General features: G+C 40.2%; 2 protein-coding genes across 3 annotated transcripts in view; one reads left to right on the top strand and one right to left on the bottom strand.

Moving 5' to 3' along the window:
* The first annotated feature begins 4925 nt into the window (after nucleotides 1-4925).
* On the top strand, nucleotides 4926-8471 carry cfap90 (cilia and flagella associated protein 90). Its single transcript, XM_026300436.1, has 3 exons — nucleotides 4926-5311; nucleotides 5733-5849; nucleotides 7580-8471. The coding sequence occupies exons 1-3, from the start codon at nucleotides 5195-5197 to the stop codon at nucleotides 7757-7759; spliced, it is 414 nt and encodes a 137-aa protein (XP_026156221.1). The 5' UTR covers nucleotides 4926-5194; the 3' UTR covers nucleotides 7760-8471.
* A 553-nt stretch (nucleotides 8472-9024) lies between these two features.
* Nucleotides 9025-14014, bottom strand: part of adcy2b (adenylate cyclase 2b (brain)) — a 42312-nt gene continuing 37322 nt past the window's right edge. The window contains exons 23-25 of one of the 2 annotated variants that reach the window (XM_026301023.2): nucleotides 10212-10326; nucleotides 9996-10120; nucleotides 9025-9910 (exon numbers count right to left, since the gene is read on the bottom strand). In XM_026301023.2, coding sequence (XP_026156808.1) covers nucleotides 9758-9910; nucleotides 9996-10120; nucleotides 10212-10326 — 393 coding nt within the window. In that variant the 3' untranslated portion in view covers nucleotides 9025-9757. The remainder of the gene's footprint in view (nucleotides 9911-9995; nucleotides 10121-10211; nucleotides 10327-14014) is intronic. The other variant, XM_026301025.1, reaches the window with a different exon arrangement.

The following is a 14014-nucleotide window of genomic DNA, read 5'->3' as shown; positions in this document are numbered from 1 at the left end:
TTTTAGGATTAGAATCATATTTGAGATTAGTGAAAGGGGTTTAGGGCTATAGCAAATACGTTACGTCACAGAGCATCTTTGAATCTGTAGAAAGACCTACATCATGGTGTATATCTTTGTGTGTGTGTGTGGCAGGACTGGAAAGGTTTGCAGTGGCAGCAGATCCAATGATATTTTGGTTTCAGTCCCACATCTGAGTCTGAGTTGAAGCAAAGTTTGCACTGTTTTCGTTTTTTGCTGGTTATAAAAGAATGGCAGCTTGGACGCAGGCTCAACGTGCACATACATGGCACAAAATATTCCAAACAACATCCAGAGAGTGCAAATGTTGATATTGATTAACTGATGGAAAACTGTAGAGCAGATAGTAAAATGATTTACTGATGACATTATACTATTTATGGCATTTATAACTGGGACTCAAAATGGAATATCACCCAGCTGTAATATATTGATGACAATCAGGGGATGTGATCGTATATACACTTTGAAAATGCATTTGGATAGCAGATTTGACTCTATACATGGACCTATTATCAAAACAATATCAGAGGTTTCAAGAGTCAGATGACAGAAGACCTGATGCCCATAAGGAAATTAAATGTCTGCAGCTTCAGAGAGTAATCAGAATATTACTGGTTAAGAAATCACAAAACATGGGAGGAGATATTGAAAAATATTACAGATGGGCAATGAAGACAGTGTAAGCCTAACATTTCTAAAATATAATTTTAGTAGAAAACGCTGGGATAAGCTTGTTTAAACTGTTCCTTTTTACTGACAGCAATTTCCCAGGACAGGAGAAGGTAGCATATGGCAGGACATAGAGAAATGTGTTTTCTTTAGAAATTTTTGTCAGCTTAGGGGATGTACACAACAGTGAGATGAATATAAACAAGGGCAGTTCAAACTTTAAAATAAGACTGTGCAATAACAAAAGATGAAACTAACACACTAGTAGATTAAAGCAGTATCAACTGCACAGCAGGCTGTCGTGCTAGGAGTAGAATTAATATCCTGTTATTCACAGTGTCCTACCTTCTGAAGGTATCCCTGTTGACCGTTTGAGAAGGCAAAGGTTGATTGTCTTTAGTTGCCACAGCTATTAAACAGGAGTCCAAATCTATTTCTAGTTAACATTCAGCATGGAACCAACATTAGTCTCTTCATTACCACCATGGCTTATTTGGAGAAGGAGTGTACTTTACAGAACTGCCTCTTCCTCAGTATCAGCTGGACAGGAAAGTGTTTTGATGCTTTGCTTCTCCTGCTTTGGTTTGCAAATAAAGTTCATCACCTACTTGACTTTTAAATCAGTCTTAAGCGGATGAGATTGTATTACCTGACATGTCCAGCAGGGGGGAGACTGACACTAGTGATCAACTTTCTTTCTTTATGGGGAATATCATTGCTGGGTAGCACTTACGTCACATCACTGTCTCAAACAGTCTGACCAATAGAAAAACAAATTACTTTCTACCCAAAATGCATTTTGTGTCATCAGCAAAGCATGAAATAAAACATTAATGGGATATGTGTTATATAAGAGTTTTATATGTATTTCTTTAGTGTTATTGGGTATTTATAACTTACAGCAATAATAAGTTTTTGTCCCAGTTACATCTTTTGGTATTAATGTAATGAGTCCCAGTTTCATGCAAGTATTTCTTTTTAATTTATGAGTTCTTAATGATCCAGAAAATAATAGGCTATAGAACTAAAGCTTATCACTTATAGCATGTATATACAGTGTATATATGGTCTGATAAAGGCGCCTTTCACAAGATCAGAGTTGTCAGTTTCATAGGTCATTTAATTTTGTCTGGACTTCTGTGTCTAGTGTCATTCTAACTAATAAAAAGTCAAGTTCCTTTAATGTTACTTTACCTCTGTCTGACCTAGATTTTTTTAATTCCCTTACTGCTCTTACCATTTTTGATATTTTACATTTAAAATATTCTATTACATAAAACTCACACAGGAGTCATTTAAAATAAGAGCATTTCATTTTTACATGTCCTTGAAAAAGAGTGTCTGAAATAAATTGGTCCTGAAAACAGGATTTTACATTTGCAATGGATTTTTATTGGGTCATTTTGATTTTATGTTTACATAGACGTGTCCTTTAAACATAAAGGAACATGACTTGTCCAGTGGATGAACAATGTTGTATTTGTTCCTGTGGAACTGCATTTGATTTAGCTGACAAGACACAGATGTCAGCGGTCAGGTTTGTCTAGTTGGTGTTTCATTTTTCTGAAGCTTTATAAACGTTACTGAGAGAATTTTAGCTAGCAAGCCACAAACCTTCTCTGCTTTGCACTACATACCACCAGAGGACCCGCAATAGAGACCTTCAGATTTCATGGTGTCAAGGAGAAAGGAGGACACTCATGATGTCACTGTTAAGATTTTGGCTAAACTTTCACCATAAATTGCCCACAAACCACCTGATACTGTGTATATGGCTCACACAAATGGCGAGAGGCTGACAAACCCAGAGTCCTCATAATCCAGTTTGCCATATGGATGTCCAGAGACATCTTCTAGTGTGAATCCGAAGGTGCCAAGCGCTTAAAAAGTTTTTCTGCATTTTTCTGTTAAAGAATATCTACCCCAAGAAAAAACAGCTGAGGGTTAAGGTCTGGCCTATGGACTAAGCGAGACAGCAAGGAGTCAGGGCATTCCTCCATTACCCTTATATATTCAGCAATGGAAAATTCCAGTCCAAAGGTGGACTTTAATGACTAACTATACCTGTGGTTAGATAGCTGATAGAGCACATGACTAGGATCTTTCCTTCCTTAAAACAAACATGTGTCTTATAAACTGTTACAACTTTGGTCTCATTTTTTAAATGTTCAAATGTTAAATTATGACCTACACACAGATAACATGATATCACGTTTTTCTAACTGAGCCCTGCCCATGACCTGTAAAACCAGTGAGTAAGGAAGAGGAAAAAGACCCCCCCAAAAAAAACTCATACATAATATAACTAAAAGTATTCCAGCTTCAGGAGGAAGATTTCATGTTGATGTAGGAACCATTGTTCACAGCTGGAAGCTCATTTAGAAAATAGGTTTTCAGGGTTGTAACCCTGATGCAGCTTACAGGTTAAAATATGCTGCCTTTCACAATAAAGTTGTTATATTTAGTACAGCAAGTACTAAACACTATTTTCTTCAGGAGTAATATTGTTGTCACTTTTTAAAATTATATTAATATTTTCATTTGCATTGCATTTTATGAGTCTTTTGTTGTTCAAATTAGGGTTTAGGTTGTTTTATAATGATGACCTTTTTCAGTCACTGATTTTCATGTGCCTGGCTAATGAGGACTCAAAACATTCAGTTCTACCTTGTATGATAGAAAATGTTCAAATTCTAAGCTTTTATTCCACATTAATACTATTGTATGAGGCAGTAGAAATAATATATAGAACAGAACAAGGCTCGGTAACACTGATACCTCTCTTTATTAACTCAGGACTGAATGGCTGAACTCTGCCTTCAGGTGGTCTCATTTCCACAGTGACTCTCAAATAGCAATATGTCTGAAATGTCAGCAGTAATTTCTCCTCTGCTCTGAGACCCTCTGAGAACCTCTGAAATGAAAGGTGGTGATCATGCTCTGTCTCCTTTTCTTTCTCCACATATCCCTGCTGTGTGTGTGTGTGTGTGTGTATTCTGGGATACCTTATGGCACAGTGGGTGCTTGCTCCCTCCACTGCTCTGGGTAATTAAGTGTAAGGAGGGAACAAAAACAGCAGGACTGGCACATGCAAGCGCTCGCACACACACACGCGCACATACACAGAGAGAGAGAGAGAAAGAGAGAAAGAGAAGTGTGTGACTATGTCATGGTTCCTAAATGGAAAAGACTCAGGTTAACTAGACCTGTATGCAGATACTGTAAGCTGTCTTATAGGTCATTATGGTCATTTTCACTGCGCAAGATAGACACACACTCCAGTGGACACAGTGATAGATTGAAATGTGTGTGTCTAAGAGGTCTCATAGATTCATGCTAGGCTAAGCTAATCATACTTGCAGCTTCAGATTTAATGTAAAGAGAGATGATAAATATCAACCTGCTGTTCTGTATGAATAAAACGCCCCAAATATCTCTTTCTTCTAAGGATACAGCAAGTTTTGTAGCCCTCTGTTAGCAACTTTCTCTCGTTGCCCATTGGATTCAATTTGCTAAGAATAACTTGAGGCGCACCATCTGTAGCTTTACAAACTGCTGTGGGAATAGGAGGTTATTTATACTTTATCTGAAGCCCCAGCAACTGGACTTTCTTGTCACCCGTAACTGAACTGCATACTCCACACTGTGCTGGAGGCAGAGTCTGCCCAGTGTTATAAAGTTATTCTGCTACCAGAGTTATGCAGCAGATGCAGTGAGGGGCGTCTGAAGGGCCTTGAAGGGACAAGCCTTGTCAGTATAGACACTGGTTAAATCTGTGCAGGGATGTGCTATCACTTTATTTTATAGTCCACTACTGATTCTAACAGTTCATCTGACAGACTATTTGATGGGTACTTTTCTGCATGCACTTAATCATCTAGTAAGGCATATAAAGAACTTGGTATATGTTTGTTCATCCGGTCTATGGTACAGTAAGTCCACTGACTCTCACATCACTTTCATTTACTGGAATATAGGAATGATGGTTGTATGTAGTGAAGGACATGAGGATAGTTGGTGTGGGTGAGGAGGATACAGAGGACAGGGTTAAATGGAGGCAGATGATTCGCTGTGGCGACCCCTGAAGGGAGCAGCTGAAAGGAAAAGAAGAAGGAATGATGGTTGTGACCTCCCACAAGTTGCCAAATGAAGAAATGGAAACATTATAAATAAGTGATGGTAGCATCAGTGCTATTGTGATAGGCCAGTCAATCTAAAGGCTTATTTTCCTGCAGCACAACAGCTCTGTGCTTCCACACAAAGGGTTCATTAGTAACCATTTCCACGTAGCTTTATGTTGAAATGTGATCATCAGGAAAACTCAGCAGGACTCAGGACACGCACGTGCACAGCACACTGGTCAGACCGAGCCACGCGCTGCACGTCACACCGTGTTTGGGGCAAACACACGGTATCCTAGCAACCACAGACGCTTCGTCTTCCTGCGGATTCACTTTTCTGATGGTCCCTAAGGTTTTCTGAGGGGTTTTTAGCCTAGAAGATGGACGTATCTCTCGAGTCACAAACCAAACCGCTGTCCAACCTATCGTCCTTCAGTTACGTCCCACCACGACGACATGAACCGAAAGAAATGTCTTACTTTAACACAGAGTCAAAGGTGAGGGGCTGGAAACTGGGTCTTCATTGCTACGCTAATTGCACAGCTAACGTTAGTTAACGTTAATGTAGAGAGTTAGGACTGAAAGGGAGCCAGATTATTCTTATAATCCAGATTAAAAATGAACATCTTTTAGTCATGTAAAGATATGAAGCAAACATAACGTTAGTTGTCCAATAATGATGTTAACTGCAGTAATACTATGAGAAAGTAGCTAATTTGTTTTGTTGTAACTACAGAGTACAATACTAACGCTAAATATTTAGTTATTGATTGTCTAACTAATGATTATTGATTGTCTAATGATTATTGATCGTCTAATGATTATTGGTCTTCTAATGATTATTGATTTTCTAATGATTATTGGTCTTCTAATGATTATTGATTGTCTAATGATTATTGATTGTCTAATGATTGCTAGGCCCCAGAAGTGTCCATGTTTAACCGGGTGTACCAGCAGGCCGAAGGTTTCGATATGAAACTGCACCGGGAAGACCGAAAACACTATAAAGGAAGAGGACTAAGCATAAATGAGGAGGTAGTTACCGGAATGTGCTTCAACATCTCATTAACTCTTCTATCTTGCAGAAACACTCAGTAATAACTTAAGATAATCCTATGCATGTCTTTAACATGGGCCCAGTAAGACGGTGGAGTCAATCTAAGTCTATCATCTTAGATTGACTAAGATCTAAGATGATGTGGAGTCTATCATCTCTGCTATCAGCCTTGTGTGTCACCGCAGGGGGTAGTATGTTGAAAATTACTGCATTACTAGCAGTTAGCAGTTTTTTTTTCTGTAATGGCATCAGGAACAGTGATCCAGGGTCAGAAATTCACTTTTATTAGATTTGAATACACAAATATAAGCACAGATAAGCCCCACACAGTTGCTCTATAGCACGGTGTAATACCAATAGTAAAACTAAAGTAATGAATAGTTCAATTACTGAATTACAGTTCACCTCTTCATTTCCAGTAATGACGTCAGTGGACATTGCCTTATAGCACTAGCCACCTCCACACTTGGCGCACAGACGACAGGCAGTACATTATAAGCTTTAACACTCTAATTCAGCTAATTTTTCACCATTATCACTGTTTCCTGAACACCAGCACAGGGTCCTGCTTATGCTTACAAAGACAGAACTTTCTAGGCTTTAGCTGATATTGGCAGTAGTGTTGTTTTATAGATGGAAATGTAAGTACATTTTGAAATTGAATTCCAGAAGAGCTTACATTAAAAATAGTTCCATAATTATACATCTGTTACCATTTTTTACCCTGTGGTAGCTTACATATATCTTTATGACATTTGTTTATGGCTCCTTTCCAAGCCATTTTATTTCCATTGAGTAATTATTCATGTCAAGGAAACTAGTGCACAGTGAGATTCTGGGTCACTGAAAGCAGAGTGGGTGGAGAACAAAGCAGCCACACGCTGCTGAGATTGTAATTACAGTGAGTTGAGTGGTTGCCTGTCAACGTTACTGACAGCTCCTGCTGAATTAGGACATTTCTGTTCCGCAATTCACATTTGAATATGATTTTAAAACTATTTATTGCATAAACTGTTAAGAAGATAATGCTAGTGGTTTATTTTTGTTTCCCCTAAAACTCATGAAATTATAAAGCAACCAGTGAACCTGCCACAGCCAGAAACAGGTACTGCCTATCCTGAAGACAGACAATACTGCTCTGGGTAACACTGAGCAACACCTGCTCTTCCGCTGCTCCTAATATAACATTATAGTGTAGCTGATAGGTTCAGTTGTGGGGATAGTATTTATTTCTGCAGATATTTTGTCCCATTACATCTCCTGGCAATGAAGAGACAAAAAATGAAATTTATGGTACAGACTGAGATGAGCAATCATCTTTTCATCTCAGTTCTAGCAAAGTGCAAGTACCTTTGCTTCAACTGCAATGATTATGACTGAAATTATGTTTTGAAACGGTATCAAACATCATACCACAGCAATGCATTGGTAGAGGTTCAGTGCAATCAGAAAGTATAGCACCTGAATCTGTAAACCACCTGTCCTTCTCAGTTCTAAAGGTTTGAGACTAAAAGTAGCTCAATGAACTAGTGTGGCTCCTGTAAACAGCTATCTCCTATATGACATGGCCATTTCCAATGACATGATACAAAACTAACTGAAATATGACTCAAAAGACCCACTCTGTTAAACAGCATATCTTACAAGTTTTTTTTGTTTTAATGTTGACTCCTCATCTCTGTACCTTGTTGTCCTGCTTCACTCCCAGGAGAAGTCCAGAACTGTGCCAGTGCTCTCCTCTTCAGAATACGGACGCCGATCTGTTCCTGTCCTCTATCAAACAAACCGGCAGTATGCACATGTGGCTTGCATGGAAGCAGAATTTTTCATGAAAAATGGGATCATCTGGAATGTGGCAGAAGGATACGGATCAGTGACCCCGATCTGAAAGTATTACAGCATGAGACGTGCTTGTACTCACTGCGTAAGCTTTGAATAATAATCCAGTGTTGTAGTGTTGCATTTTATTACACTAAAAAAAACAAAGAAACAAAAAATTAAACATTTAAGCTATCATTTAATCAGAAACATTTAATGACAGGTTACTGCAGTATATATTGGTAGTTAGGGAATTAAATACATTTTCTATTGTGAGGTTGAAATCACTCCCCTCAGTATCAGCATCATTTAAAGGTTCAGGTGGTACAGTCTATAAATTAAAAACTGTCTTCCGGGTACTGCAGCTGAATATTGCCCATGATGTAAATGGCTGAACGTCTTGTGTTAGTATTTCTGCCCTCAGTATAAATGTTGCTTGAATGGAATAATGTGAATTATTACTTACTTACAGAATTTCCTTTTGAAAACATGCAGATACTTCTATTCATATTAGTCACAATACATTATCTGCATTCGAACTCTCATGTTTTATGTAAACACATAAATTGTATTTTTTGTGCATCACTAACCTGTTTGATTTGCTTGGATTCTTTCTGTATATAAAGTCTGAACCCAGGCAACTGAAACCAGCCTCCTACGTAATAGGATATTTTTCGAGCACAGACATCTCTCATTTTCTTCTGCCTTTGTTCTCTGGCAGAAATAGAACTTTTATTCTTAGAAAGGGTGCAGTATTTCAATCTGTTTGGTGTGAGAGCTGTGTTGTTTATTTAAAAGGATCTAGGAGCTAGACTTTTGTGTTGTTTCAAAAGTCTAAAGAGAAAAATAGCTGAGTAAAACAAAAGTGTTGATACATATTAGTATTTAATAAATAATGTGTTTATGAAGCAGTGGTTTCACACCTCAATCAGCAGTCCAGGGGCAAATAATTATATCAGATGAACATCCTTTATTATTTATCCAGGTTTTATTATAAGAAATACTTTCTGATCATGCTGTCTTTTTTTACAAGAAAAAATGATATAGATGTTTATATATAGTAGTAAAACTACTATACAATCGAGTTGTGTTACCATGGTTGGTTGATGATTACAATAAATACAAACTTGCTGAAGAAAAACCAATGTTGTCTGTAATCCTTCAAGAAAAACGTACCTGGATTCACACAGCCAAGGGCTGAAAGGAAGAAGTTTTTCTATTGAAGTTAAAACTGTTACAGGCTTTGGACTATTCTGTGAATACATTCTGTCAATGTTCACTGTTAAAACTCTATAAAGGTGCACTGTGCACAAAAAGACACAAAAAGGCAGGGGATGTCAAATAATATACAAATGTTTAATGAATAACAAAATGATGGCAGTGAACATTTACACACATTGCTGTTGGTCTGGTTCCAGATGGACCATAGAAAAGAAACCTCTACCTTCCTTTTGAATCCTGTGTCCACCTACACTTCAGTGGGATACGAATGCAGCTCTAAAGCTATAAATACAATTCACAGGTTTTGGCAAACTAGTCCATCACGCTGGCAATTTATTGGCATCAACTGCTCTATATGACAATAAACTATTGAACATCCATTTGGAATAAAATGGAACAAACCAGCTCACAGGGCCAACCAGGCAGATATAAAAACACAGCTCGGCAGGCAGCTCAGTTTGCTCAAGTATAAGGCTCTGAAGCAATGCAACACTGGCATGGGTAATTAGCTCCACACCACTACTACTGTACACAGGGCTGACTGCAGTACTTGAGAGCTGCACTAATTTAGTACCTCTCTGTAGTCAGGCGCTCGCTTAATCACTGAAGAGACTCCTCAGAGCGAAATCCCTGTTACACTTGAGATGTGAAAACCATCCAAAGTGCAGCAGGAGGACTGCTGTGGTGCAACTACTTCCTGCTCTACATTGTGTTGCTAAGGACAAAAGTGTTTTCTCGACAACTGTCTATCCATTGTACTGCTGGTAATGAGTTTACGTTACGGAGCATGACAAAATCACTTCTACAGCCACTTTGTATAGTTGTCTGTTTGTTCAGTGCGGTACGCTCAAGGCATCACAGTTCCTTGTGACAGAGATCGGGACATCTCGGTGTGAACAAAGTAGGTCTTCAGCTCTCCTTTGCCCTTCACATTGATGATGCCACGACAAGTGCACATGTACCCTAGTGTTGATAAAATACGACTTGTCTCCTCTGTTACCTGAATGGACAGAAAAGACACGTGACTAGAATAAGTTCACTGCCACGCTGCAAGACACGCACCTGTGTTTTGTACGACACCCCACCTGTATTTTGCCCAGTACTCCGGTGGTCTCCATCCTGCTGGCCACATTCACACTGTTTCCCCAGATGTCATACTGAGGTTTCTGGGCACCGATTACCCCTGCAATCACTGGCCCGTGGTTTATCCCTAGAAAAAAATAGCCCATCACAAATGACTTCACTGATTTTGCAAAACAAATACATTTGGCCAAATGAGAGCGGTGAAAAAATGTTCTCACCAATTCGGAGTTTGAAGTCATTGAAGGAGTGTTTGTTGATGACATCTAGCTTCCCAACTAGAGCAAATGCAAACTCCACCATCGTGCCAATGTGCATGTTTTGTCTGTCATGTTCCTGGAGGGCATGCAGAGATGGAGAAAATGGACAAAATAAGATGAAGACGGTATATGAACTAACCTGTTGATGTAAATACTTCAACTACATAAGACCATGATCACCATGGGTTCAATTTATGCAGTATTATTATTATTATTATTATTATTGTTGTTGCTTTTAACTTTGGCAGTTTTACACACACTGAAAAGCACATCACTCTCTCCATGTGCTTCTGTATCTATTTTTGGTGCTGTACAGCTAATGGCCCTCTCCAAACCCCTAACCTGACCACCGATTTTCCAGTCATAGCTTATCAACTGTAGTATAGTTATATATAGTATATGTGTGTGTGTATATAGATATAGATATATATATATACCCCCAAAAGGGAGCAGTCCCATCCAACTACCACCTGATAACCTGCCTCTGCACAGCATGGAAGCTCCTGTCAGGCATCATAGCGGCTAAGATGAGTAAACACTTGGCTCAATACATGAGCGGGGCCCAGAAAGGAATGGGTAAGGACACCAGGGGAGCAAAGCATCAACTACTGGTAGATAAAGCACTCACTCGAGACTGTAAGACCAGACAGACCAACTTGTGCACCACCTGGATTGACTACAAGAAATCCTCCAACTCTATGCCTCACACATGGATCCTGGAAAGCCTGGAGCTATTCAACATCAATAGGACTCTAAGAACCTTCATAAGTAACAATGGGACTGTGAAAAACAACCCTAGTGGCCAACCTCAAGCCACTTGCACAAATCTCTATCAAGTGCGGCATCTACCAAGGAGATTTTCTGTCCCCGCTGCTGTTCTGCATAGGCCTGAACCCCCTCAGCCAGATCATCACTAAGACTGGCTTTGGATACCGACTACAAAATGGAGCAACCATCAGCCACCTCCTGTACATGGATGACATCAAGCTGTATGCCAGGACTGAGCGAGACATCGACTCACTGATCCACACCACCAGGATATACAGCATTCGGACTGGAGTGTGGTCGAATGATAATAAAGAGAGGGAAGGTTGTCAGGACTGAAGGAGTTAAACTACTAGAAGGCAGCATAGCGGATGTTGAGGGAAGCTATAAGTACCTTGGAATCCCACAGGCAAAGGGGAACCAATAAGAAGCCACAAGGAAAGCAGCCACAGCCAAATACCTACAGAGAGTAAGGCAAGTCCTAAGAAGTCAGCTAAATGGGAAGAACAAGGTCCAAGCCATCAACACCTACGCCCTGCCGGTCATCAGATACCCCGCTGGCATAATAAGCTGGCCAAAAGAGGACATAGAAGCCACTGATGTCAAGACAAGGAAGCTCTTCACAATGCATGGAGGACTTCACTCCAAATCCCGCATCCTGAGACTGTACACTAAGAGGAAGGAAGGAGGCCGAGGACTGGTGAGCATCAGAGCCACCATCCGAGATGAAAAGGCAAAGATCCATGAGTACATCAGGAAGATGGCCCCAAGCGATGGAATACTTTGTGAATATCTCAGGCAACAGAAGCCCGATGCAGAGGACGAAGAGCGAGAACCATCATGGCAGGACAAACCCCTGCACAGTATGTACCACCGACAGATACAAGAAGTGGCTTACAGTATATAGGAAAGTCCTACCAGTGGCTGGAAAAGGCTGGACTGAAAGACAGCACAGAGGCACTGATCATAGCAGCACAAGAACAGGACCTGAGCACAAGATCGATTGAGGCTGGGGTCTACCACACCAGGCTGTGCAAAGATGCCCCTGAGACAATCCAGCACATAACAGCAGTTTGTAAGATGCTAGCAGGCAGAGCGTACATGGAACGCCACAACCAAGTGGCCGGCATAGTGTACAGGAACATCTGTGCCGAGTATGGGCTGGAGGTCCCGAGGTCAAAATGGGACACGCCTCTAAAGGTGGTGGAGAATGACTGAGCTAAGATCCTGTGGGACTTCCAGATACAGACCGACAAACAGGTGATGGCTAACCAACCAGACATAGTAGTGGTGGACAAACAGCAGAAGAAAGCCGTAGTGGTAGATGTAGCGATCCCAAGTGACAGCAACATCAGAAAGAAGGAACATGAGAAGCTGGAGAAATACCAAGGGCTTAAAGAAGAGCTAGAAAAGATGTGGAAGGTGAAGGCAACAGTGGTCCCCATGGTAATCGGCACCCTCGGGGCTGTGACCCCCAAACTGGGAGAGTGGCTCCAACAGATCCCAGGAACAACATCAGAGATCTCAGTCCAGAAGAGCGCAGTGCTAGGAACAGCTAAGATACTGTGAAGAACCCTCAAACTCCGAGGACCAGAGATTGAGGAAAACACACACAACACCCATAGGGTTGAGAAGGGATATAGTCATCACAACGACTCCAAGCCTGTGTTGAACAGAAGGACAAAGACACAAGGACACCTAGGGTTTTTTACACACACACACACTATATATATATATATATATATATATATATATATATATATATATATATATATATAGTATAGTTAGTATATAGGATAGTTGGTGTGGGTGTGGAGGAGAGGATAGGGTGGAATGGAGGCAGATGATTCGCTGTGGCGACCCCTGAAGGGAGCAGCTGAAAGGAAAAGAAGGAGCTTATCAACTGTAGTAGGCACAGCAGGCCAGTCATTTTTGGACATAATTCAGTCATGTTCGTGTGGCACTCAGCATTTACACTGTCTGGAGGGGGATGTATTTTTTTACCCCCTTTCCAGAACCAAATCCGAAGAACAAATTGTTAAACAGTGTGGGACTGCAGGGTGCTCTTGTGTAAGCTGCTAATTTTTGCATGTCTGGATAACTAATTTACAACCTACAGTAATGGCATTACTTTCAATGCCAAGGAACACATCGTTAGCTCTAAATACTAAACGTTTGTGTGGTTAGAGGCTACATTAGGAAAAAGCCCCAATCAGGACAGACACATCCACTGTGTGGGAGATGAATGCTGCCATATCAGCTGAGGTTAGCAGCTCTATCCTGTACTTTATTGGATTAGAGCAAGTTCACACTCCAACAACTGTAGCCAAACTTGTTACTTTTAAACCCTTTAAAATAACAACTTTTCCTCTTATGGAAGCGAAACATAAAGTTTTAATAAATGCACAGTAAAACAAAAATCTCCAAGTTGCTTTATGGAGTGTGTTCTTCTACCCGTTAGCATTAATTAGAAAGTCAGCACAGCTAAACAAATCTGCCGACAGCTACAATGAGAAGCCTGCTTCTGTCTGAAATCACAGACCTATTGTTTCAAGCATTACTATGAAGCTCGAATGGTAATTCTGCTTGTCACTGAGCAGCATTACACTCAAATGGAAAGCTTGACAGGCATAGCAACAGTAACTAAGGGGGTGGGGCTTGGTGAATGGTTAATTAAGCAGATTTCCTACCAATCATGCAGATTTCTTTATACAAAACATTGTGCTGCCACATTCCTGAGTGGTGATCTCATTTATTTCTAGTGACTACACTGATGTATTCAAATGAGTGTAGTAATGAATCACTGATGCTGGACTGTTACAGTGTGTGTAGCACATTTAAGGAGCAACCCACACAAAGTGTCCAAATCTTGGACTGCAATAAATACTTTGAAGCTTAAGCTACATTCTGTTTTGGGACCATAAAAGAAAAATGACAAGTTTACTGGTTGCAGAAACCCTTTTGGCACTCTGAAATCTGGTCATCATGTGCAAAAACTA

Source organism: Mastacembelus armatus, chromosome 11 (genome assembly GCF_900324485.2).
Source record: "Mastacembelus armatus chromosome 11, fMasArm1.2, whole genome shotgun sequence".
Classification (NCBI taxonomy): domain Eukaryota; kingdom Metazoa; phylum Chordata; class Actinopteri; order Synbranchiformes; family Mastacembelidae; genus Mastacembelus; species Mastacembelus armatus.
Note: the sequence above shows the minus strand (reverse complement) of the source record. Positions and strands in the feature narration are given on the sequence as shown.